General features: G+C 41.5%; 1 protein-coding gene across 4 annotated transcripts in view; it reads right to left on the reverse strand.

Annotated features, from left to right (window-relative positions):
• Positions 1-27611, reverse strand: part of SYK (spleen associated tyrosine kinase) — an 89606-nt gene that overhangs the window by 20636 nt on the left and 41359 nt on the right. For 3 of the 4 annotated variants that reach the window (XM_036021437.1, XM_028531510.2, XM_036021436.1), the window contains 6 exons: positions 19824-19962; positions 16654-16732; positions 16236-16282; positions 14535-14603; positions 6239-6317; positions 4838-5015 (listed from right to left, as the gene is read on the reverse strand). In XM_036021437.1, the coding sequence (XP_035877330.1) occupies positions 4838-5015; positions 6239-6317; positions 14535-14603; positions 16236-16282; positions 16654-16732; positions 19824-19962 (591 nt within the window). The remainder of the gene's footprint in view (positions 1-4837; positions 5016-6238; positions 6318-14534; positions 14604-16235; positions 16283-16653; positions 16733-19823; positions 19963-27611) is intronic. The other variant, XM_036021438.1, reaches the window with a different exon arrangement.

A 27611-nucleotide genomic window follows, 5' to 3' on the forward strand; every position in this document is an offset into this window, starting at 1 on the left:
AGAAAAGGAAAAGAGGCTCAGAAAGAATGAAGAGGGATTAAGAGAAATGCAAGACAATATGAAATGTAATAATATCCGTATAATAGGGATACCAGAAGGAGAAGAAGAAGAGCAAGGGATAGAAAACCTGTTTGAAAAAGTAAAGATGGAAAACTTCCCTAATTTGATGAGAGAAAAAGTCACACAAATCCAGGAAACACAGAGAGTCCGAATCAAGAGGAACCCAAAGAGGCCCACCTTAAGACACATCATAGTTAAAATGGCAACATTTCAAGACAAAGAGAGACTATCAAAGGCAGCAAGGGAGAAACAGGAAGTAATATACAAGGGAGCCACAATAAGGCTAACAGCTGACTTCTCAATGCAAACACTCCAAGCCAGAAGAGAATGGCAAGAAATATTCCAAGTAATGAGAACCAGAGGTCTGCAACCAAGGGTACTTTACCCTGCAAGGCTCTCAATCAAGATAGAAGGCCAAATAAGAAGCTTCTCAGACAAAAGAAGTCTAAAATAATACACCTCCACCAAACCAGCTCTTCAAGAGTTGTTAAAGGTACTACTTTTAAGGAAAGGAAGGAAAAGAGAGAGAGGAGAACACACATACATAAATGGCAATGAATAAGTACCTATCAATAATAACCTTAAATGTAAATGGATTAAATGCTCCAATCAAAAGACACAGAATAGCTGAATGGATAAGAAAACATGACCCACACATATGCTGCCTACAAGAGAACCACCTCAGGACAAAAGACCTACACAGGCTGAAAGTGAAGGGCTGGAAACAAATTTTCCAAGCAAATGGACAGGAAAAAAAGCCGGTGGCAATACTCATATCAGACAAAATAGACTTCCAAAAAAGGGCCATAAAGAGAGACCCAGAAGGTGACTTCATAACACTCTAGGGAAGAATCCATCAAGAAGACATAAATATTGTAAATATATATATATATATATATATATATATATATATATGAACCCAACATAGGAGCACCCAAATACATAAAGAAAATCTTAGAGGACTTCAAGAAAGATATTGACAACAACACAATTATAGTGGGGGATTTTAACACCCCACTGTCAAAAATGGACAGATTTTCCAAACAAAATATCAGCAAGCATATTGTGGCATTGAACAATACCCTAGATGAAATGTACTTAACTGATATATACAGAGCCCTCCATCCCAAAGAAGCTAAATACACATTCTTTTCAAATGTACGTGGAACATTTTAAAAGATAGACCACATGATAGGACACAAAACAAGCCTCAACAATTTCAAGAAACTGAAATCATACCAAGCATTTTCTTGGATCACAAGGGACTGAAAGTAGAAACCAACACCAAGGAAAAAAACACAAAACACTCAAAATCATGGAGATTAAATAGCATGCTATTAAACAATAAATGGGTCAAGAATGAAAATAGGGAAGAATCAAAAGGTTTCTGGAAACAAATGAAAATGAACTCACAACAACCCAAAACTTATGGGACACAGTGAAGGCATTCCTGAGAGGGAATTTCATAGCGATACAGGCATACCTAAAAAACATAGAAATATTTAAAATAAACAACCTAACCCTATGACAACAAGAACTCAAGGAACAACAACAAAGACAGCCCAGAGCAAGTGGAAGGAAGAAAATAACCAAGATCAGAGCAGAATTAAATGACATAGAGACTAAAAGCACAATTCTAAGGATCAGTGAATCCAGGAGCTGGTTCTTTGAAAAGATAAACAAAATCGACAAGCCTTTAAGTAGACTCATCAAGAAAAAAAGAGAGAAGACCCAAATAAACACAGTCAGGAATGAAAGAGGAGAGATTACAACTGACACCACAGAAATACAAACAATTGTAAGAAATTACTACAAAGAACTGTATGCCAAGAAATTTGAAAACCTAGGTAAAATGGACAAATTTCTAGAAAAATATAATCTTCAAAACTCAATGAAGAAGAAGTAGAAAGCCTAAACAAACCAATAACAGCAAAAGAAATTGAAGCAGTAATCAAAAAACCCCCAACAAAAGCCCTGGACCAGATGTTTTCACAGAATTTTACAAAGCATTTAAGGAAGATAAGGAAAAGCTAACCCCTATCCTTCACAGTGTATTCCAAAAAATGCAAAAAGATGGAAGACTCCCTCCCAAACTCTTTTTATGAGGCCAACATCATCCTAATTCCAAAACCAGATAAAGACACAACAAAGAAAGAAAACTTCAGGCCAGTATTGCTGATGAACATTGACACTAAAATCCTCAACAAAATACTGGGAAACCACATCCAACTATACATTAAAAAGAGCATACACCATGACCAAGTGAGATTCATTCCAGGGATGCAAGGATGGTACAATATTCGCAAATCAGTAAATGTAATACATCACATAAACAAAAGCAAAGACAAAAATCACATGACCATATCAATAGATGCAGAAAAGCATTTGATAAGGCACAGCACCCATTTACGATAAAAACACTCTGCAAAGTGGGAATAGAGGGAGCATTCCTCAGCATAATAAAGTCCATATATGAGAGACCTACAGCCAACATCATACTCAATGGGAAAAAATTAAAATCTTTTCCACTAAGATCGGGAACAAGATAAGGTCGTCCACTTTCACCACTTTTATTCAATATAGTACTGGAAATTTTAGCCACAGAGATCAGACAAGAAAAAGAAATAAAAGGCATCCAAATCAGAAAGGAGGAAACAAAACTGTCACTGTTTGCAGATGACATGATAGTGTACACAGAAAATCCCATAGATTCTACCAAAAAACTGCTTGACCTAATCAATGAATTTGGCAAAACAGCGGGATACAAAGTCAATATCCAGAAATCAAAGGCATTTTTGTACACCAACTATGAAACAGCGGAAACAGAAATTTAAAAAATCCCATTTGAAATAGCAAAAAGAAAAATAGAATATCTAGGAATAAACCTAACCAAAGAGGTAAAAGACCTGTATTCAGAAAACTACATAACACTGAGGAAAGAAATCAAGGAAGACACAAACAAATGTAAACATATACCGTGTTCATGGACTGGAAGAATTAATATCATCAAAATGTCCATACTACCCAAAGCAATTTACACTTTCAACACAATGCCTATTAAAGTACCACAGGCTTATTTCACAGACATAGAACAAACACTTCAAAAATTCATAGGGAACCATAAATGACCCCGAATAGCTGCTGCAATTTTGAGAAAGAAGAGTAAAGTAGGAGGGATCACAATACCTGACAGTAAACTATACTACAAGGCCACCGTAATCAAAACAGCCTTGTACTGGCATAAAAACAGGCGCATGGACCAATGGAACAGAACAGAGAGCCCAGCAATAAACCCAAGTCTCTACGGTCAATTAATATTTGACAAAAGGGCAGCAACATAAAATGGAGTGAAAAATAGCCTCTTCAACACATTTGCTGGGAGAACTGGACAGCTATGTGCAAAAAAATGAAATTAGAGCACCAACTTAAACCTTATACAAAAATAAATTTAAGGTGGATGATAGACTTAAATATAAACTGTGACACCATTAAAGTCCTAGAGAAGAATGTAGGTAGGAAAATCTCAGATATTTCATGCAGAAACTTTTTTACTGACATGTCCCCTAGAGCAAAGGACATAAAGGAAAGAATAAACAAATGGGACCTCATCAAAATAAAAAGCTTCTGCATGGCTAAAGAAAACAGTATCAAAATAAAAAGAGAACCAACCGTATGGGGAAACATATTTGCCAATGATATCTCAGACAAGGGTTTAATCTCCAAAATATATAAAGAACTTATATGACCCCACTCTAAGAAGACCAGCAACACAATTAAAAAATGGGCAAAGGACTTGAACAGACACTTCTCCAAGGAGGACATACAAAGGATCCAGAGACACATGAAACAGTGTTCAATATCGCTAGCTGTCAGAGAGATGGAAATTCAAACTACAATGAGATACCACTTTACACCAGTCAGAATGACCACCATAAACAAAGCAACAAACAACAAGTGTTGGAGAGGATGTGGAGAAAAGGGGACCCCAGTGCACTGTTGGTGGGACTGCAGATTGGTACAACCACTGTGGAAAGCAGTATGGAACTTCCTCAGAAAACTAAAAATGGATTTGCCCTTTGACTCTGCAATTCCATTGCTGGGACTATATCCTAAGAACACTGAAACACCAATACAAAAGAACCTTTGCACCCTGATGTTCATAGCAGCACAATTTACAATAGCTAGGTGCTGGAAACAACCTCAGTGTCCATCAGTAAATGAATGGATCAAAAAACTATGGTACATTTATACAATGGAATTCTATGCAGCAGAAAGAAAGAAGGAGCTCCTACCCTTTGCAACAGTATAGAGGGAGCTGGAAAGCATTATGCTAAGTGAAATAAGCCAGGCAGTGAAAGACAAATACCATATGATCTCACCTTTAACAGGAACCTAATCAACAGAACAAAGAAACAAGCAAAATATAACCAAAGACACTGAAATAGAGAACAGACTGACAATGACCAGAGGGGAGAGAAGAGGAAATTTCAGGGGAAAATGGAAAGGGTTTACAGGAACAAATTCAAAGGACACATGGACAAAAACTAAGGGGAGGGTGGTAATGGGAGGGAAGTGGGGAGGGATGGGCCGGTGGGGTAGAATGGGAGTAAAAGGGAGAAAACTGTACTTGAACAATGATTAAAATAAAAAAAACAGATTTAGCTATGGTGGGTTACATTTTGTGTTTGGGATTAAGTGAACTTAATATATGCATATTTCCAGCATGTCAGCTCACATGAGAATAAGTGTGGTGTGATGGTGCAAAACTTTAACTTACTTTTTCATTTGGTAATAGCCCTTCTTCACAGTGCCAAAGTTACCAGAGCCTAGTTCTTTGTCCTCCAGGGTCAGCAGCTTCCGGTCTAGGTAGACCTCCTTCGGCCTGATTTCCTCAGGGTCTGCATAGGGGCTTTCATATACTGCTGTGTCCATGGGCAAGGCTTCTCTGTGGGCTTCTGCGATAAATTCAAGAAACACACAATCCTGGCACTGGATCTCTAGTGCAAACCCCAGCACCTACCACTCCTACCTCCTGTGTGGTCACAGCTTCCCTTTCAAGATCTTGGCCACTTTGGGTAGTTAGAGTGCCAGTAAGTACTCAAGGTATGGTCTCACCCAGTTTGCAGGGGGGCAGTAAAAAGCCCCTCATGCCCACTGTACTTGACTCTCATTCTTGTAATAACATTTATTAAGAAAGGGTCTTTCATGCCAGAGGCAAAGGCAGATGGGCCCTCCTCACAGGCTGTGGTGACTTTTACTGTGTCTGAAAATTTTGACCTTCCTTCCATTGAGAGGTGTAGTCTATGTCACCTTGCCTTAGTGGGTTTTGTAACTCTGTCAACTAATAGAGCCTATCAGAAGTGATGTTGATGACATGTTCAGGAGAGGTGTTAAAAGGCTTATTTTCTAGAAACTGACTCTTGAAGCTTCAGATGTCATACAAGGTATCCAACTGCCTTGGCACCTTCTGTGCTGTGAGATAGCCCAAGTCATATGGAAAGACCAGGCTGAGAGGCCCCAACACTAAATGGAGAGGGACAGATGCAAGCTGACCCCACACCCCTGGCCTCACCATGGCCTCCACCCCTGCTGGCCCAACCTGACTGCGAGAGGTCTTGAACCACAACCACCCAACTGAGCCTTGCCCAAATCTCTGACCTGTACCAGGTAAGGAGAGACCAATTAAATGACTGCTGATGTTTTAAGCTACTAAGTATTGGGGTGGGTTTTATAGCAATGGACAGACCAAGTCACCAATAAAAAATGATCTGGGGTCCCCTAGAGAACCCAAGAAGGTCATCTAGAAGTTTCGCTTCTGATAACAAGTCCAGTAGAGGGCTACCGAGTTTACTATGGGAAGTCACCCTGAGCTGCAGCCTCTGTGGCCTCATACAACCACAATTCCCTAAACATGTCTACAGTTCCAACAGCTCAGATGTCTGTTCTGATTCTCCCAGCCACCCATTACTGCACTCAGCTGAAATGTATTAGTGCACACAAACATCTTTGCAAGAACATAGTATCAAAAATGTGAATTTTGAGCAGTACTGTACTGCAAGAGATGAGTTCTGAAGAAGCAGCACTGAAGAACACTTTCAATGTGGACAATTCATTGTGAGGGATGTTGTGCAGACTGCTTCATCCAGCAGTAAACAGTGACTGAAAGGGCATCTCTCACCTCTTTCTGAGCCTCGGTCTGGCTCATAGGGGTTGAACGTCACGGAGCTCTCTGGCCGGGTCCCCTGAGATGAGGCACCCTGAAGCACACAAATAATATGTCACCTTTCTTCACTGATACTCTGTTGAGTTGATATAATTATTTTTATTTTCAAGTAATCACATTTAACATATGCAGGGAAGACAAAAGGAGGAGTGAGAAAGAAAACAGGAAAAAAACAATGTGGCTTATCTCATTCTTCAGGCAACTGCTTAGATCCTGTGAGGGCCCCATGCTGCTCACAATCCCTGTAACTTGCAGGGCCTGTCAGGGTCTCAGATGCTGCTGGGAGGAGTCACCCAATTGTTCAGGCAGAATTCCTTCCCTGTTACAGCTCTTTCAAATCCTATCTGCACCTCCCAAAACACACCACAGGTATTCTTTATCCCCTTGGATTCATTTTCCCCCATTAACTCTTTCAACTATACTATATGGAGGTTATTTCAAAACAAACATGAAATACCCACCAGTTGCTCTACCCACTCCCTAATTCCAAAGTGTCTATGCAGCTGGAACTTTGGCCTCTGCCTTTAGCTTCTGTAAAGATCTAGCAACATTTGGGTGATGCCAGAGGATAGCACTGGCACTCAGTAATCATCATCATCATCATCATCATCGAGTCTGTGAGGTGGAAGCCTCTTGCTAACCTGAGAAAAGTAATTCTTCCTGTACCCAGAGCAGGTAACTGAAATGTATCAAAGCAAAGCTTTGCTGGCTGTTATTACTGGCATCAATTTGCATCATGAAATCATGGGGGGTAAATCTAATCTTGATATTCCTATAACCTTTCCCCTTTGAAAGTCTGTATCTCAAGTTAGCCTTACCCACCCTACAAGGGTATTGCTACTAAATTTGGCTCATAGGAGAACCACAATTTGAAACATTTGTTTTTGGTGTGAGTTGAGTATAAATTTTATGTATCCATTGACCTTATTACTGCCCAAGCAGTGGCCACAAAGAAATGAGATACTGCCAGATTTTGGAGTTGTTTAAAGAAACAGACACTAAGCTGAATTGTACACAGTCACTTATCTCCCGGCACACACTGGTATCCCTGACTGCCTTCCTGATAGCACAGTACCAGGAACCAAAGGTACAATAATGATGTCACAATGTGCCACAGCCACCACCTGGCCTTTGTCTCCTAAACCTGGCTTCTTTCTTCATGCTGTCTACTGTGCACTACAGAGCCACTGCTAACAGTGACAAAGGCCTGTCTGATGTGGCTAAAGGACACTTGCTTTCATGTGTCAATAGTATGCCACTGGATCCATTTTCTCACGACTATCTCAGCCTTCTAACTGAACTGTTTATAGATATAGCTATGATAGATCAAGTGTGAAAATGAAACCTAAGTTCCAGGGGCACACTAATTCATTCACGGCATCAGAGCTTTGTGAGGCCCACTGCTCATGCTTAATAAAAATGTGCCAAACAGACATATGAAGGATTAATGAAGCTGGGACATGTGAAGTGTAAACTCACGTGATTTAATTCTCTTTCAAGTCTTTATGCTAACAGAGGGAAATAGGCAGCATAATTCCAAATGACAATCTACCTCTTTCAGAAACTTTCATATGATCATGGGACTATTGGATGTGCTGCAAGTTCATGTCTCACTTGTTATATAATCGACCTCTGTCGGCAGAAATGTCCTATGAGAAACTAGCAGTTCCCAAGGCTATCCATTCCCACCTTTGCTTGGTTCCCTCCTTCAATCAAACTCCAAGATAGAAATAGTTTGCAAATTTAAAAAAAGCCTCTTTTTGGTTCATATTCTATCATTTCAACTTCTCTAATTTTCCCTGCAGGTAGGTAAGTTATGAGATGCACAGACAAAACTTCAGGATACCAGGACACAAAGAAGGCTCCAGCACCCCTTCCCCTCACTTTAACCCCTCCTGCCCTCTACCTACTTAAGATCATATCCTGGGGCTGTTGCCTCTCCATCCTGAGAGAGAATGTTCTCCAGGGCAGGAGGACTTCATAAAAGCTGTTACAATTAAGCCAGAATGCAATTATCTCACATATGACTCCTGTGAAGAACTTTAAAACAGAGGTGGGGTATAAAAAATGTACTGGAAACTATACGAGGGCCACAGGACTAAGAATGTGTAGTGATAAACACAGCAAATTTGTCCTGGACAGAGTAATGCACACTTGGGTGGGAGGGGGAGTGTGCATCCCAGTCTGTGTGGACTATGGACAAGAAATGGGTTGGGGGTTCCCAACCCATTGTGGAAGCTGGGGACATGTTTTCACCCGAGGTGGTTCAGGGTTTCATTTTAGCGCTGCCCACACAGACCACCACGTGGTTACAGCCTTCAGAGCCTGGCTGAGCCCCACAATGCCCTCAATGACCACTTCAGCTTGCCACCTGGACCCCTTGCTCCTGCCTGCACCAGGACAGAGGATGGCGTTATGCTTGGGAGGATGTTCCGTGGAATACACAGAAGGTTTCCTGTTGTGTCAGTTAAAAGGGCACTGGTGACTTCATGGTGAAGATAGAAATGCAGAAAGCACGTTTCATCTTTCCGGAAGTACTGGATGAATATGTCACTTAGGAGAACAGAAGCAACAACAAAAACATTCTGAAATCAAAATGTTCAGGGGGAAGAAGAATTGAGGACTTTATGAAGAATGAGATCTGAGGCATAATGGTAAATTATAACAGTACTGATTAGTATTTTTAATTAAATTTTAATTTAATAAAAAGCATATTGTTTTACTATACCACTAGTCATTCAGTCTGTTTTTTATTTGATGATTTATTTTTCCCTAATCAATAGTATCACCTTTTCTGCTTTGAGCACAGGGCATGAATGAATGTTGACAATTGCTTTTTTCCCCTATTTTTGCTAATACTCAAAACAGAAGTTAAATTGGCAGGATACCACTAGATGGCACTAGCTACCTTAGCTTTCTACCTTGGAAAGAACAAGTTGTGACTTTTAAGCTTTATAAATTCTGGTAAAAACAGATCACTCCACAACAACAAAATAAAAATTAGGTTAGGTTATAAGTTATAATTCCCAATCTCTTTTTTTCCAGGGTCAACTTCAAGTAGAAAATATATTTGACAAATATTTAAGTGCCTGCTTTAAGAAGCGGGGATTCAGAAGTGAACACAAGAGAAAAAACATACTGCTTTTATGGAGCTGACAGGCTGACTCAGAGTTTCCTGATATGAGAATATTGTGCATGTCCTAGGAATGTCCATTTCTAGACCTTAATTTTTAGACTTTTCAAAAGACATTTTTTAATCAGGCAATAGCACTAATAGAGGTAAAGGCATACTTGCTAAAATTGCGGTGGCAAAAAGAACCAGTAGGTTTCAGAAATGCTGGCTGTCATAAACTGACACAGCTCTGGTCTCTGGTGGAACGCCTGTGGCCCCAAAGGTGAATGGGGCCCTGCAGTTGAGGGCAGCCTTGCCTCGGCCAAGGCATGGAGTAATATGGGGATTCCTTCAGAACCACGAAGATAAACACTTGACCTTCACAGTTAATCTTCCCTCACCTAAGAAGCAAAGATATACAATCTTGACTTCTGTAAGATATAAAAACACATTTCCTCAAGGGTCTGGCTCACTGCTTTGGCATTACCAAACTTGTATGACTTAAGAACAACTTTTCTGTCTTCCTCTCTCCCAGCTGAACCCTAGTGAATTGTACATTTAAATGTCTTAAAATACTCCAATCATCAATGTATATGTTGGAATAAAACATGAAAAATGGATTTTACTGTGTAATTCTGGAACAGATTTCCACAACTAAGTTAAAATGTAAATGCTGTGTCTCAGAGAATATACATTTGAAATGTGGAACTCAAACACTGTCCTTAATTCTTTAAGGATTCTGTTCAAACTCTGCCAATCTACCTTAACAGAAGAATAGGTGTATGTATTTGTAGTAGCAAACAAAAATATTCCAGTATTAATAAGAGGGATTTTATTAAGTTAAGTGCTATCGGTCCTTAAAGTAAGTGTGTGGTGGGGCAGGGAGATGGTAAATCATGTTTGTGTTCTTTATTTAAATTCAGTTATATTCTTAAGTATTGAAATGTTACTAATATCTAAAGAAAAGTTTAAAATACACCTGCCTTTAAGTTGGTATTATAAGCTTTAAATTATTTGATTAATAATCATTTTCAAATAAAATGTACTTTTCATTAACTACCCACGTGCTAGATTCAATTCAAGCCTTAACATGTACTTTTTTTGTTCCTGAATTATTAAAAACTATTTATACTGATCAAACTAACAAATTCAAGAAAGCTATTTATAGAAATAATGTATATACATGTGGAATAAGTACATGCATATTTATAGAAGTACACGTGTATTATTTATAACTTAGCTAAATAGGTAGAATATTTGACATAATTCCCAGTAGTCTTTTCTCATAACTGGTTAAAAAACGGAAAATCCACTTGTACTTGTGGAAACATAAATATTAGTTCTAACATATTTCTGATGAGCAATTAAAATACTTTCAATCTATAGCTGAAATCACACAATTCTTTTCTTTATTAACTATTGATATTTTTGGCATCTATGAAAATTCAATTCATACTTCAAAGTTATTATAAATAACCCCTCATTTTGCCAGAAAAGTATTTTCACAGTATTAACCAGAGTAATTACTAATTTTTAATTCTTTTAAAAATTGATTACATAATTTTAATAGGTGCAAATTTAAAAAGGCACAATAGATTTTGCAATGAAAAGTGGGTCTCCTTGACACCCCTGTTGGCTACTCCCTAGGCAACTATTGTTACCAGTATTTTCTGCATTCTCCCAGAATATTCTATGCTATATCAGCACAAATATATGTGTATGACATTGCTGTCTGCAATTAACACTGGATTTTGAAAACAATTTTAGATCTCGGTTGCCTCCCATAGTATTCATTTTATTGTAAATAACTTCATTTATTTTCCATTGATACACTTTTAAATTATTTCCAGACATTGTCTATTATACAAAGCTGGAATAAAAAACTTCATATATATATACATGATTACACATAAATGCAAGAATATGTGTACAAATACTTAGAAATAAAATTGCTTTTAAGTTATATGTGTTTTTAATTTACATGGGTGTTGTGAAAATACCATTCTGAGAGACAGCATCATTTCACACTTCAACAAAGTGTGGACATGCTTATTCACCACACCTCTGCTGCCCTTTGTGTCGTCGCACTATTTTATTTGGGTTCAGTTTCACAGGTGGGCTTAACAGAGCACCACAGTTTTAACTTGCATATCTTAATAGAAAATGGAACATCTTTACCTATGTTTAAGGGCTATTTATATTTGCTTTACTATAATCGACCTACTGACATTCTCTGTCCAATGCCCTGTTAAATAGTTAAAACTTTTGATTTTAGACTCTTTTATATATTAAATATAGTAATCTTACATGTATCATTATTACAAATACTCCCAGTTTATTATGTTTTGCTGATGTTATGATTCTTATCCATGATTCCTTATTTTTATGTAGCCTTACTAATATTTTCTTCAACTTTCTTTAGACATGTTGTCCTTTACTCTAAAGACCTATTACAACTCACTTGCTAGATTTTACTTGGGCCAATGCGAGTAACGTGAGCTGGCCTCAGCCCACCTGGGGCAGTGATGGGGGTGGGAGAAGGGCTCGTCTCCTCACAATCCCAGCTTCTTCATATGTCAACCTGGCTAGCCTGAGCTGAAGTCCTCCATTTTTGCATCAAACCATGATCTTGGCATTGCTGGCAAGGGATTTTGTAGATGTAATTAAAATCCCTAAGTAGTTGATTTAAATTAGTTGATTATTTTGGGTGGGCCTAGTTTACCCAAGTCAAGAGTCCTTAGAAGAGAGCTGCAGCTTTCTGAGAGAGAAAAAGGCAGGGAGGTGCACAGCCGACCCCAGGCTGTGGGTGACACTTCAGTTGGTCTTGAGGGGTCCCATCCTGTACTGATTGTCCCTTCCTCATGGCCTGCTTATCTAGCCCCTGCAACTGTGTAAGGTAAGTCCTTGTGTTAAATTTATATATGTGTGTGCTGGTGTATATGCATATATTATACATATACATGTGTGAAGAAATTGTTATGCATGTACATGTGTATTATATATGTACCTGTATGTATGTGGGAGGGCATGTCTGTTTTATGCATAAATCTTCGACTAGTCATGCTCCCCTAGTTGAACTCTAAATGATGATACACCTGCAAATCATAGAATTAAGATAAATGTGGAATGTTGTGCTTACTTTGTTCACAGTGAAACTGCTCACCTCTGGACTGCACCTGAGCTGGGGAGCATTGGTATACAGGCTTTGGGTCATTATAAAGAGCATGATGAATAAACAAGGGTACTAACTGGAGGTGTGACCCTCGTCCACAGTGGGCTTCTCTCTGGCTGCCAAGCAGGCCCTGTAAATGGAGTGGCCAAGGAAGCTGGGGGAGCAAGGGGTTTTGGGGCTGCTGATGGGCCACCAGCCACACTGTGTGCCCTTCCCTGTGTCATTCTGTGAAGCTTTACCAAAGCAGCATTTGATTAAGAACTCTAGTATCTTGGGTTTGACTGCTGCACCATGGTGGAAAGTCACTAATGTGAACTGAATTTGTAGTCATAACCTTGAAAGGATGATTTATAACAGAATAGCACCCTAAATCAGAATACACTTTGAATCACCTTAGTTGATGGGGCACCATCTGGCCTATTTCTTACTGGATTATAGTCCTATCAGGTGCCATCCTGGCACCGAGTGGAACCCTCTCTCAGTGAAGGGGTGAATGCTGACACGAGGCCATGGCCAGGTGGGCCAGAGGTGGCAGCAGTTGAGTTTGCCTGAGATCATGGGGAATGTGGACTTTTCTAAGTTTAAAGTCTCCTGGCCCTGATCTTGAAACAAATATCAAATTGTGGAGCAAAAGGAACATTGACATAGAGAATGTATCCCCTTGACAACCTGGTCCCCTACTCCTAACATGCGGCCCCCTTATGGGTAGCCCTCACTGTCAGCCCCAGAAGTGACCCCTCTGTGGGCTGATCCACACTGACTGGGAGTGCAACATTAAAATAAAATTATCCTGGCTGGCATAGCTCAGTGGATTGAGCGCGGGCTGGGAACCAAAGTGTCCCAGGTTCGATTCCCAGCCAGGGTACATTCCTAGGTTGCAGGCCATAACCCCCAGCAACCGTACATTGATGTTTCTCTCTCTCTCCTTCCCTTCCCTCCCTAAAAATAAATAAATAAAATCTTAAAAAAATAAAAAAATAATAAAATTATTATTCAGGTTCACCACATAACTTTCCCCTCAAACACCACCTTAAATTCACTTCTGTATGGCCTATGTCTTATGGCCAAAAAGACTGAGAATGTCTTGAGTATGAATGCCCTCTTGGAACATTTTTACTAAACAAGATCTCAGGGCTTTTATGCTTTTATGAGCAGGCATCCCAAAATACCCAGAATTTATTTATTAAAAATTGTGTATGTATTTTTACATGTTTAAACTTTAGTCACCTTCAAAGTACTCTCCATCTGATGCAATACACATATCAAGACATTTTTTCCCACTGCTCAAAACAGGTTTTGAATTCATCAGTTTTGATGCCTTTTAGTGCTTCTGCCATTTTTTGTTTCACCTCCTCCACGTCAGCAAAATCTTACTGCCTCATAAACAAAACTGGTATTTCTAATCCTACAATCCCATCCCATCTTTATATATGTGATATTTAAAGCTCTGTGTTGGAAATTTACAGCCATAATGATGTTATTGAAGCACTTTAGACAATATATACACTTAGGCCTTCACTGCATAGTACTCATAAAACCTTGGTGTTTCATCCACCAACACGTGATTTATATCATCAGTTACCATAACACTGCAACACACAATTCTGGCAACTCTAAAATAACTTGGCTCATTTGGAAAAGATTTTCCAACATGAGAATCAGCTCCCACTTATCATGCTGACCGAGATGACTTTCAAGCACACGTCAGCGGAGATAGCATGTGCATAGTGATGGACTTTGCAGCAAAGTGTCCAGGATCCACATGGAAAGCACAGTGCGTGCCCAGGTGGGCTGCCCATGAGGGCTACATGCGGCAGAGACATGGGGCCAGAGCAGCAAGAGGGGCAGGGCAGTGCACATGGAGGGCAGGGCAGTGCACATGGAGGGCAGCCAGTGGGCGGAGCACAAGTGCTGAGTGCGGGTCAGTCCTACCACTTAGGGACAGCAAGCAGGGGATGTTTTAGCACCTTTCTGTGGCCAGGCTTTGGGAAGGAGTATGATTTGATTCTTGAGATTATTCCACCCGGTGACCAAGTCTAGAAACCATAATGGCAAAGAGGAACAGTAAATGTTTCAGAAAACAAATAAAGCTAGGTACATAACATGCTATTTTAACTTGCTTTATAACCATAATGCCCGACCCTCCAGCTTTTGTTGATGTGACTCAGTTGATCATTAGGAATATTTCAAGGAAAGCTGAGCACCTGAGCAGGAGGACCTGGAAGAGCATTTGGGTACTATTTTCTACAACAGGCTATAAAACTAGAGTCGTTACATTAAATGGCCCATGTTGCATAGAGAATTATTAAGTCACAAACTCAAGTAAATCATTGTGAAGAAACTAAAAGATAATTTGCTCAATTTTTTCATTTGTTCAAGGTGATAGTCCCATGTGCTTGTGGGGATTCACTGAGTCAAACACTTAGAGCACATGCATTTATTTTTTCTGTATATATCTCATCAGTCCATAAAAAATTGTTCCAAAAAAAACCTAATTTCTTGGAGCCAGTAGGTGATATATGGCTAAATATAGGGCTTGATATTCTTTTAGTTCTCAGCACCAATTTATCCTCAAGGACAAAGAATCAGTCTCTAAGCACACACATGGTAGAGGTGACAGGCCCAAGAACCATGAAAAGAGTAAAATAAAATGACCCCTTAAAAGTGTCATATTTTAGACATTGATCCTAAAGTTCATTGACAGTTTAGCAAATTCCAGGTCCCCCAATCTGGTGACAGGTGCTGCTCCTGGAGAGACCCCAGTTTCAACACGGGGCACAGCTTCTGAGCAGTCTGTGGTCTCCTTGGGGCCAGAAAGTGCATTCTGCTCTCTGCAGACTTTTTTAAGGGCTAGTAGACAAAAAGTGCAGTGTAGAGTACACAGCCCACAGAGAAGTAATTGCTACACTTCATGGATGGCATGAATGGGAACTGAAGGTCCACAGTGAGGTCTTCCAGGAGGAGCAGGAAACCACATCATGCTTTGAGTCTAAAACTGTGCGTCAGTGCATCACTGTTGGAGGGAGGAGGGGCTGGGATCCTCTCTCTGTAGGGGCACCAGGCACACTTTGGGCAAACCCACATGGAGAAGTATGGAAGGACCACATTCTTACCTCCTATTGACAGGGCAGGGGAGGTGGGTTCTGACCTAGTGCCTGAATCTACACTTTTCTAGGGCTCCTCTCTGATGCCACCCTTTCCTTAGCCTTCCTTGGCTATGCTACTCTCAAGCCAGCTCTCCTCGAAAGGGCAAGGCCTCTAATGTCTTGGTTGATGTAACCTAACAAATCAGGCAGAAAACATCACTGAAACATCATAATGCCAGACCTTGGTTGTTACACCAACCAAGGTCATGTGGATCATGCTCATGTGCCCACACAAGGTCTTCAAGACAGCTCGAAATCTGCCAGGAAGCATATTCCTGAGTTAACATTGGGTTTCATGGTCAGTTTGTATACTTTAGCAAATGGAGAGAATTTAACCTACCAAAAAAGTTAACTTGGCTAGCTTGGAACTGGAATCAGGCTGATTCTAGCTGACATCAGCAATCCCAGTTTATCAAGTCTGATAAAACAATAATTACCACTACTCCTGTTAGCCAAAACATGCTTTCCATTGCACTAACATACAACTGCTTTACCTTCAGTGGTACTTCTAGTAACACTTACCGCTGGATGGGAACTTGGAAGTTGTGGACGACATCCAGGATTATTTCCTGGTGAGAAAGGGGGATGATTACTGCTCTATCAGTGAAAACCGTCACATACCCCCTCCCCACAGCAGATCAATCAATGTGATGATAAAATCTTGCTTCTTGAAAAGCAGGTATAGTTTCTGCATACATTTTTTTATTGTTTTACTCAACTTTCTCACTATGCAATCAGCACTAGTTTTTTAAAATAAGCAGCTATTTTTTGATCAATGATATTATATAAAATTGGAGCAATCTGACACTTATAATCAATCAGTACAAACAAGGCCTCATCTCACCTGAATTGCAACAGGCCAAATCTAAAACAAGACTGATTATTATCAGGTTATTATTGTTCTCTAAAAGACTGAGATTCCAATGTCTTAGTCACTTACCTGGTGGCCCAATTTTTTGACATGGAACTGTAAGAACTCTTAACAAACCATCTGGTTTATAAGAATAATGTTCGACTAGCTGAAAGAGAAGTAAGAAAGTGCAATAAATAACAAGGCAGGAAAGGGAATCCTATCTGAAGCAGCTGACTCCCCTTTTGAACTTTAGAAGTGATTGAAGGACAACCCTTAACAACAAGGACAACCCATAATTTCCTTGTTGGTCTGTCTGATCCCTCCCATGTCTCTCTTCCCACCTTCAGACTCAGGACAGAAGCCCACATGCCACCTTTCCTTCACGATCTCACTCTACTCTCCACTCACCCCTTTTCTCTCTCTGCCTCTCTCTCTCTCTCTCTCTCTCTCTCTTTTTCTCTGTTTCTGTTTCACTTTTTTTTTAGGTAGCAAGTTGCATTTACAGTATTTGTTTGTATTCTCCTACATCTGTGTGAGATTACAAAGGTGAACTCAGCATTCAGTCATCCAACAAACATTCTGCTTCTCTAGGCCCTGGGTGAGGACAAGGTAAACTCATGTGAATAACACATATTTCCTGCCCTGGAAGTGCTTCCTTGCTTGTTGGAGGGACAGATAAATGCTTATTACAGTGCCATGGGCAAAGGCTTTGGAGGGACCAAGTCATTCAGCCCAAAAGTTTCAGAGAAAAGACATTGCAGCACAGGTGACGTAGGAGCTTGGGACATGGGGAAAGGTCACCTCTTGGAAAGTAAACTTGTATCCACCGGGCATGGACATCTTTGGCTAATGGCTCCCGGAAAACTATGATTATGTCTAATTTCTACATTAAAAATAAATTAGTGGCAAATAGATTGGTTTATATCTTATCAAAGTTATGTAATATTTTTCTCATAACAGACATTTTCTCTTCAGACAATCTAAAATATTCATATCTGATATCTTCCCTTGTCTGCTTATTGGTAGTTTTTCCAGTCTCAAAACTTACCTACTTGTGTGAATGTTTGTTGAATGAATATATTTTACCCTTCCAGGTAACATTCTTTTCTCAAATTTTTAATTATTGTGGTTAGAATATAACATGGGATCTACCCTCTTAACAAATGTTTTGGTCACAATCAGCCCTAACTTGCTACTTAGAATGGACCCCGAAGCTTTCCCTGTTCCGTCAAATGCAGTAGTATGTTCTCAGGCCAATGATATTGAAGTCCCTAAAACAGGTGAGACATCTCATCCACTTCTCCAGAGTCATTCAAAAATCTCCTTCAATTCTTGTGTTTTTAGACAATCTATCCCACAAGGGTGGCTGGGAGGTGGGTGTATATGTAGGAATTTCCCACTTAAACAGAGGTCTGCAAGCTCTCTTGTAAAGGGCCAGAGAGTGCTATTTTAGTCTTTTTCAGGCCACACACCATCTCTGTTACATAGTCCTTTATTTAAAACAATCTTTTAATATATAAAAGCTGCTTTCCTCAAGGACAACACACAAAAAAGGCCAGGGGCCAGATTCAGCCCCTGTGCACCAAAGGAAGGAATGCTATTGTAATAATTACCAACTCCCAGAAAAAAATAGCACCAGAGTAGGTGGGGCTAGGGCACACAGGTGCCTTACACTGCTGTTGAGAAAAACACATGAAATCACATCTGTAAAAATGAAAGTTACCTCTAGCATTTTTGATGCTCTTTCTTAAACACAGTGGCTAGAAAATATACAGTGCAAAGAATTTAATTAGGGCTGAATATTACAAAATGCCAGAGAAATCAATAAACATAGGGCAAAGTCTTGGGAAGGAACTTCCCAACAACTACTGATATTTGACACCATAGGTACACACAGACTCTGAAACTGAGAGTGGACTCCCAGGAGAAAAACCACCAATGGGGAGAAGCTGGATGGCTGCACAGGTGATGGAACGAAGAGCCTTGGAGCCTTTAATGCATACCATCAACACGTCATACAAGAGTCAAGAAACTTTGGTGAGAAGTGAATGCTTCAAGGTAGCATTCTCTACTCATCTCTCTAATTTTCAGTGGACTATTTGATAGGCTGAATGCTCTTTCAAATAAATATCATTAAAATAAAGCAAAGTCTGTGGTCAATAATTAGCTATATGCTAATGAGCTATAAACCAAAAGACAAAGTCAGTGTTATAACTGATATGAATAATATTGTAATACCCAGCATTTGGAGAAGAAGCATTTCTTTTATTCACTATAGCATTAGGAACCAAAATAAATCATGTGGTAGTTACTCTAAGTGCATTAAAGGTAAGGAGGATCCCTGGTCTCAGTATTTAAAAAGACAGGACTTTGAGTTGGGACCTTTCCTCCTGTTACCACAAATGAGGTTCCTGGCCAGACCCGGGTGTGGATGTTTGCACACATCCCTCACTCACAAAAGCTCAATGTAGTTGTTGCTTTCTGGGTGGCAGAGTCCCTTGGTTTTCTCTGTCTCTGCCCCACTATAGTATATAGGATGCTTTGCTAAAATGTCATGGACAGTGGTTTCATTTCTGTACAGAGCCTGTGATTTACAAGAAGACAAGCTACTTATGTCTGTGACAGCCCCATGGAAACCAGTGGTGAGCATGGGTTTAGTGCTCACTCTGCTAAAGCAACTCTCAAATTGTGAGTTGTTTCAGGGTTACTGATAGTTGGGTCAAGAATAAGCACTTCAGAGCAGAGTGGAACAGTCCCATGCAGGGCGTGGTGGGAGCACAGGACGTGCTGCCTTACTTCCTAAATTGTCTTACTTTCATGGAGACTCATTTCACAGCAAGAATGCCCCTCAACATTTTATATTCAACTCAGCCTCTCACTGCTTAAAGACAGTATGACTGGCTATCTCCACCCCTTCTTCCCAGCCAAACACACCTTTATTTTGTGTGTATTTGTCTTAAAGGCTGTTTTCTAGTCCCCAATATAGGGTTCCTGTTGAACTCTGAACACAGCCTTGAGTGGCACCACCCTGAGGTTCCAAGTCCTGACTGGCTCTGGAGAAGATACAGAACCTTCTGGAGCCTCAATAACCTAACATGACAACTAGACCAACACTTCTTAAATGTGGACATTGGTATGTGACACCCAGACATAGAAGAGCAGGTTCTGGTTGGGCAGGTCTCAGGTAGGGACCTAGAAGGGTTTCTCTAAAAGGCTCTAAGGGTCCTGTGGCCCTCATTTCCCAGGGTGCTGCATACCTGCCAGAGCGTGTCAAACTTCTTGCCGTCTGGGATGGAGAGCTTCCCTGTCTTGTCCTTGTCGATGCGGTAGTGCAGCACTTTGCCCTCATGTAGCAGGCACAAGGCATAGGACCCATTGTTGTCCCTGGCCCTGATCCTGGAAGATAGGGAGAGTCCATCACTCCTGATCCCATCTCCCACCAGAAGCACCGTGAGCAGGCTGCCGGACATGGTGTCCCCATCTCAGGGTCGAGGGCTTTGTCCACCATGACCAGAGGCCCCAGTCACAGCTCAATGACACCAAGAGCCCAGGACAAGAAAATGCTATGGCCTGGGGCTGGACTGCTGCCAAAACTCAGGGGGCAAGGAGCCCTGGCTGGGCACCAGGAGAAGCCAAGGCTCTCCTGGGGCAGCAGTGCCTCTTGGGGTACCAGCACCTGAGACTCACAGGGCCCTGGAGCTGGCTGATTGGGGGTCTGTGGAGCTCTTTGACTCACCTCCTTTCTTCCCTGAGGTCAGAGTCCCAGCCAGTACTCTTCCCAGCCCAGGAAGTGCAGGGTGGGGGAGTTTCAAGGGCATTTTAACTAGGAACTTCTGGACTACAGATGGAGAGGTTTGAGGGCTCCCACTTCCAGGGCCTGCTCTCCCTTCTGTAGGGGGTGGGGCAGGGCTGGGATTTAAACCACTGTTGCATATGACATAGTGAGATGAAGTCATTAAAAAAGAAAATGTCATCCACTGAGAGTTGGAGAAAGGCAGGCAAAACCAGAGCTGTGCTGGACTGAGCTGGCTGCCCTAGGTCTGATTCCATAGCCTGGTGGGGTCAGTGGGAGACATCCCCTCACCTTATCCCAGGGAATGATAACTGTGAGTCCAAGAACCAAAAGGGAACACACTACAGTGCACAAGAAGGGAGACTTCTACCTACAGGGAAAAGAGAAGCCTGCTGGGAAAGCCAGGTGGGGGTGCTGCAAAGGCACAGAATAGGTGTGACCCCTCCAATTTAGCTGCTTAGTCACAGTCATCCTCAGCCCATTGTCCCTTTCTAGCAACTTGAGCCCTTTGGATCATAAGATCTGAGAAAGGGTGGGTCCCGGAGGTCCTAGAAAGCTGTCAACCCTGGCATTTTCTAAAATGAGGGAACTGAGGACCCAAACAGTAAGTGCCCAAATGCACTATATTTAGGGAAGAGTTCAAATATGCCAAGCTGCCAAGAACTTCTGTATTTGGGGACATTTGTGATGACTCCTCCCAGCTGCAAGAGTTCACCAGTACAGGGTGACATGAGACAGGCTTTGGAAATAGATATAGTCATACCTTCCTGTCCTCAGTCTTGTAGATTCATCTCAAAAAGCTAACTGAAGACTGGAGAGCTGAGCTGTGTTGTGTGGGATGGGAATTTTGTTTTAAAAATAAAGTTCTTTTCAAGTTGTGCTCATCTGTGCACAACGGACAGGTTCCCTCCATGCCTCACGGCTCAGAGCAGCTGGTGTGGGTGCAGGGATGTGCCCAGGCCCTCCTGGGCCTCAGCAGGGTCCAGTTCTGAAACCTCTGCACTGTGACAACATGACAAGAGCTCCTTCCTCTTGACCTTGAGGGGTCAGCAGCACCCTGATACATAAGCTATACTTCCTGGTTACATGGCCTGTGAAGGCCAGTTGGTCGCTATCAAACTAAGAACTGACCATATAGAAAAGGCAAAACATTTTTATATGGGGAAGAACTGAGTCCATTTTGTAATGTGGAACATGGGACTACTTAAATTTTATTTATTACAACACATAAGCATTAGTGAAAAACAAATATGATGGTTTGCAAGTATAGGGAACTGTATAAATTCTTAATACTAACCATTAAGAATTTATACATATACACATGAAAGGATAATGGAAGCATAAAGTTCACAGGCCATTCTAAATGTCACTGTCCTTGATTTACAGTCCTTCACACCTTTGACTTCAGAGGCGTGGAACAGTAAATGAGACCTGAACTCTGTTTTTCAGGTTTGTGTCCTATCTCCACCACTCTGTCTTGTCTTGTGCCTTCACTGACTTTTTCTCATTATAAAACTGAGGCAGAGAATCACAGATTTCCCAGGAACATGGTTGTAGTCACTTCATTAGAAATCTGGGAAATGGAACCATGGCATACTGTTCCACATGACAAACATTAAAAGACTTATCACATTAAGTGTTGCCACAGGATGGGGGCCACAGGATTCTCTGTATACAGCCAGCGGGAGTGTCAATCTAACTATTTTGGAAAACAATTTGGAATTTTCTACTGAATTCTAATCTGTTCACCCTTTGTGAGTCAGCAATCCTCTCTCAGCTATACAAAATTTGTGTACTCTGCACCCTGAAAGTAAGGTGGGATGTTTATAGCAGTTTTATCTGTGATCACCAAAAACGTTGAACCTGAAAGTTTACTGATGTCAGAGTGAGTAAATAAATTGTGAGACATTCATACAAAGGAATGTTACAGAACAAAAAATGAACAAACAGCAGTGATACAAAGAAAAAATGACTTTTGTGAACATAAAATCTACTCAGGATCCCCCATACAAAAATTCCCAAACAGGCAAAAGCAAGTGGTTTTGTTCAGATGTGTACAGGTCTTAAGGTGATAACATAAAAAACCCCTAAAACAGGAAGAAGAAGAAAGTGAGGGCATGTTGGACACAGCCCAGGAAGTGGTGTCCTCCAGGGGTGGGGTGTGAGTAGGGACCTTCTGAGATGTTGGTGTTTTCTTTCTTGACTCCAGTGGTGTTGCCTCTATAATTATTCATTAAGATGCACAGATAAAGTGACACACTCTTTGTGTGTTTTATACTTCATAATAAAAATGGTATAAAAAGAGGTGGTACAGGTGGAAATGGAGTGCTCTTTGCTTTTGGACAAGTGACTGCTGCAAAGACACACACAGTTCCCAGAGGAGAGTCTCCCTCCTGGAAGAGAGTCTCCATCCTGCAGCACCAGCCAGCCTGGCTAGTTCCCAGGACAACAGGGGTGACAACTACCCTGTGAGTATACTCTAAGGATGGCAGACACAGGGACTGGCTGCAGACGTTCAGCCTGAACAGCCCCCCAGGCAGCTGGCAGGAAATGAGGGCACAGAAGGGAAACCCACAGGCCCAACAGCTGTAGGTGGCAAAGACCAGAGGCTTGGTGACATTAACGGCCAGCAACTGTGAGGTGTTTGCTGGCTACAGTCAGATCCTGGGCTGGGCTAGGCTACTTTTAATCTAAAATATGGGAAATAATGGTTTGGAAGCTAAAGCAGCTTTCTGTTTTAGCTCATCATTTCTCAAGAAAGTGCCCCTCTGCCCCATATACCCACCAGGTTTGTCTCACAGGCGCCCAGAGAAGGGAAGGGTGAAGTCTAGTCTTTTCCATGTCTCTCAGGGCTGCTGCCTTCCAACCTCAGTGTCAATGGCCTCAGGCATGTCTACATAAGCCCTAGAATACTTTTTCCCAGTGATTCTCTTGGAAGAGTCCAGCTCATACAGATTTGTGTTTTGCTACTACAGAGCATGGGATTTCAGTGCTTTGAATTAGAGCTAGGCTGTGAGTTTTCCTTAACTAGCCTTGAGACATCTGGATATCGTGTGGCATGCATACTCCTCCTGATGAGAAAAAAGGGAAGCCACCTTCCTCCAAGGTGGACAGCATTAGGCTCTGTGATGAGCGGTGAGGTGGGGAGAGTGGTCATTCTGAGAGGTTGAACCACATACCCTCCTGAATGGGACATAATGTGTGGTGGTGATGCCCAGACACTGGCAGGGAAGTGAGGACCTGGGAGGTGGTAGGACCCTCCAGGCAGCTTCCACCCACCAAGGTCAAAGGACATTGAACTCTGTCTGCTGCAGACAGAAAAGAATAGCTGGGGAGGAGGGGACAGTTTGTGGGAGTGGCATGCTGGACAATGTGCATGCTGATACAAGGATGACAGTCCCCTAACTCAGGAGAGGTACCAGCCCTAATGAATTCACTAAAGACAAAAGAAAATGCCACTTCTGGGTGCTACTGTTTTCACCATAGTAAAATTTAGGCACATGTACACTCCACACACATAGTGAAAGCAGATCAGTACAGAATACAGATTCAAATCTGGGGCCATACTAAGCTTCTTTCCCACACCTGCCTTTTTAAAGATTGTATCACAAATTCCTCTCTCCATCTTCCTGGGCATGAGGTGGAACTAGGTCACTATTCTCTGTCAGCTTCAGACCAATGAACTGACACTGACATTAGTCCACAAACTCCTTTGAACTTTTTACTTCAGATGGTTGGGACCATTTATGTTGATCTGCAGCTATAGAGCCACACATGTCAAATAAGATGGTGTACTTTGATCGTAGCACATGAAGGTGCTGGAAGACTTTAGCTTTTATTGTCACATTTGAGGCTCAAGACAGCCATATGCTGTCTCATTCATGAATGAACAAGGGTAAAATATTTTCTAAACCCGCATTTGCTTTTTAAATTTAAATATATAGCAAAAAGTGAGTTGAAATTTGAGCAGGGATAAGTGAGTGGCAAATAAGAACAAAAAAAAAAAAGAGAGAGAGAGAGTTTGGCCTAAGGCCCAATACCAGTACCAGCACTGGACAGAGAGACAATGTACTGAACCAGCAGCATGGTGCACACCTGAACCTCAGATTCCCACATTAAAGCACATGCCTGTGAAGAAGATAACCTCTTCAGCTCTGGAGAATAGCATTCTCAACGTAGGATGCTCCAGATACCCAATGATAAATATTAATTAAGAACAAGCTCAAAAAGGTCATGAAAAATATAAGGAAATGTGAGTTATGAGATGAGTAGGGAGAGAAAGAGAGTGGGAGATAGAGATTTATATGTATTCCCAAGGACTTTCAGCACTGTAGTAATCAGGCATGGAATATGGATTAACTACGTATGAAATCTTCAAAGAAACAAAAGATGGAATCACAAAAAATAGCAAGCAATAAGATATCCTCAAAAATGCTCAGGGATATTTGAAACAACAGCAACGACAACAAACAGAACTGCTAGAAATGAAACAAACATGTAATTGGTGGGAAAAAATTCAGTAAATGAGTTTAACACCAACTTAGACATAGATGAAGCAAAAATTAATAAAATGGGAGGCAAATTTAAAGATATTACCATAATGTAGCATACATTATGGTATGAAAAGATAATACAAAATTAGAAAAATGTGGAGAATAAATTGAGAAGGTCTAACATATGTTTAATAGAAGTTTCCAAGGGAATACATGGTAAAAAAAAGAAACAACAGTAATATTTAAAGAAAAATAGCTATTTTCCAGAACTGAAGAAAGAAAAGCACCTGTGGTTGTAGGAAGCACAGATACCTGGTCACCACCAGCTTTGAGTTATACACATTACTTTGTTCATCCCCAAGACAACTCAGATAAAACACTAGTTTCCCCATTTTATCACTGAGTAAACTGAGGTCAGAGATGAATTAAGTTGTCTTCACAGAGCTGTTAAGTGGCTGGGCCTGTTGGACTTCACGGCCTGAGTTTCTCTACTATTGCACTTAAGTTTCTACAAATAGAAGTAGTATTAAGGTATGTATATCAACCAGTCAAATAATACAGTATTTGGGTTGTGTTGCAGGACCCTCAGAAATGACAGTTTTCTAGCACACATATGGTTAGAGACTGTCCAATGAACTCTGAAAACCTCAAATAATCATTGTTCTTAATCTAGCTTAGGTAGGTAACAGGCTTCTCCAACAGGGTCCAATGTGGTCCTCAGACCAGCAGCATAAACATCATTTGGGAACTTGTTAGAAATGCAAGTTCTTTAGCCATTACCCAAACCTAGTGAGTTAAAAGGTCAAGGAGGGGGTGACTCAGCAATCTGTGCCTTTAACCAGCCTCCAGGGTGTTCCCACCCACACAGAAGGTTGAAGACTACTGCTTATATCATCTCCTCTGGATTTCGTATCCATCTTGTGAAACACAATGGAAGGTATAGCTTTCTCATTCTTTATCTTTCATCCTAATTTACATTTGTTCCTTGCTCATAGGGAATACAAGTGTATATTCTTATAAGCTATCTCACTGTCTGTAAAATGCGCCATGTTGTGAATACTTTTTTTATGGCTACTTTACACCAAGTTGCACGTGCACTGGAAAACATTCCTCATACCTATTTCCAACTCAACACATCCACTTGCAATCCAGTTCACCTTCTGGGGCAGAGGCAGAGAGAGGGTAGGACATTGGTGGAGGGTATTGTTCTAATAGTCAAGGGTGACGGGTATGCTCTCTGGTGTCCCTGGGCCAGGTCCATCCTGGACAAGGACTACATGACTCTGATTTGCACTCTTCTGATTCTGGGTAGACACAACCCTTTTCCTTAGAGAGACTTGTCACTGAATCTTCTAGTTCCTAGTTGTGTACAGAGCAGTGTACACTCTTGCTAGACCATCTATACACCTTGCTCAGTGCTTCAATGGCAGGGCCAAAAATAAGAGGCATAAATGGATGAGTGAAGTGTGTGTGTGTGTGTGTGTGTGTGTGTGTGTGTGTGAGGTCAGAGAGAATGGAAAAGGATATGGTAAGGAAGGGAAGGGAGGAAGGAAGAAAATCATGAGAGCTAATACACAGGGTATGACTCAAAGATCAAAATGTTGATTTCTCCCTGAAAGTGACAGGGGAAGAAAGGTCAGGGGGCACCTGAATTTCAGATGCAGAGTGTGTAAGTACAGGCCATGCAGACAAATCAATTGTGGGGCTGGACTACTGAATGCCTCTGAGGGGTAAGCCACACTTGTACTTGGTCCCTGCTCCAGAGGCTTCTGCACACAAGGACCAGAGGCTTTTGGGGATGATCTTAACTGACATAAAGAGCTGCCATGGGAAAGGAGAGTGTCTAGTGGGGGAAGAAGCATGGCTAGAGGTCCTACACACTGTGTGCAACAACCACAGGCCAGCACTGTGAGTGAACTAGTGAAATGCACAGGTCATGGCTCCTAGTACCTTGCACACTCCCCAACTTGTGCGCCTCTCAACGTGCGTCACTGACTTCAAACTGTCTTGGACTTCCTCTCTGCCTCAGTTTCTCACCATCCCTGCCCTGCCCACATGACCAGCTATCACATGGGCAGCACTTTCTCTTAACTCCTGCAAACTTCTGTGCATGGTCTAAGACTTGCCTCTCAGCCACCTTCCCCAGCAGGACCTGCAGGATCCATGCCATGCCCACCGCAACCCCTGCCCCCTGCCTGCTCTCCACACTCTGAAGGCTATCCAAGAAGTCAGGGGCTCTCTCAGAACCTGACAAGTCTCCCAGAGATGACTGGCCCACTGGTGTGGCCCAGGAGGCTCTGCATGGCAGCATGCACTCTCCATCCTGCTACCACCCAGGAAACCCCACTCTCCTATGACCTCCTTTTTAAATCCCCTTTACCTCCTGTCTCCATGGCAACACTGGCCTGGCACTTAGCAAGCATTTCCAAAGTAATATATGCAATCAGCATCTTGAACTCACACTTGGCTCTGTAAGATTTATAAGAACTTTAGCCAAAAACAATGAAATATTTATCTGGGTACTAAACACAAAGAAAGTCACAATTCCATTGTTTTTTCTTTTACGGGACATACAATTTTTAGAGCATTTTCATGGTAAAATACTTTACATAATGAAGCAAAGAGCAGAGCACATTACATTGAGGGGATGAGATATGCAATTGGAAAAGCATTTGTGCACAAGGGCTTTGAGCTTCCCTGTGTGAGCCACATAGGGAGGTATTTTTACCAGGGAGGGTTAGGGGCCTCAGCCAGCCCCA

This window comes from Phyllostomus discolor, chromosome 3, assembly GCF_004126475.2.
Source record: "Phyllostomus discolor isolate MPI-MPIP mPhyDis1 chromosome 3, mPhyDis1.pri.v3, whole genome shotgun sequence".
In the NCBI taxonomy this organism is placed as follows: Eukaryota; Metazoa; Chordata; class Mammalia; order Chiroptera; family Phyllostomidae; genus Phyllostomus; species Phyllostomus discolor.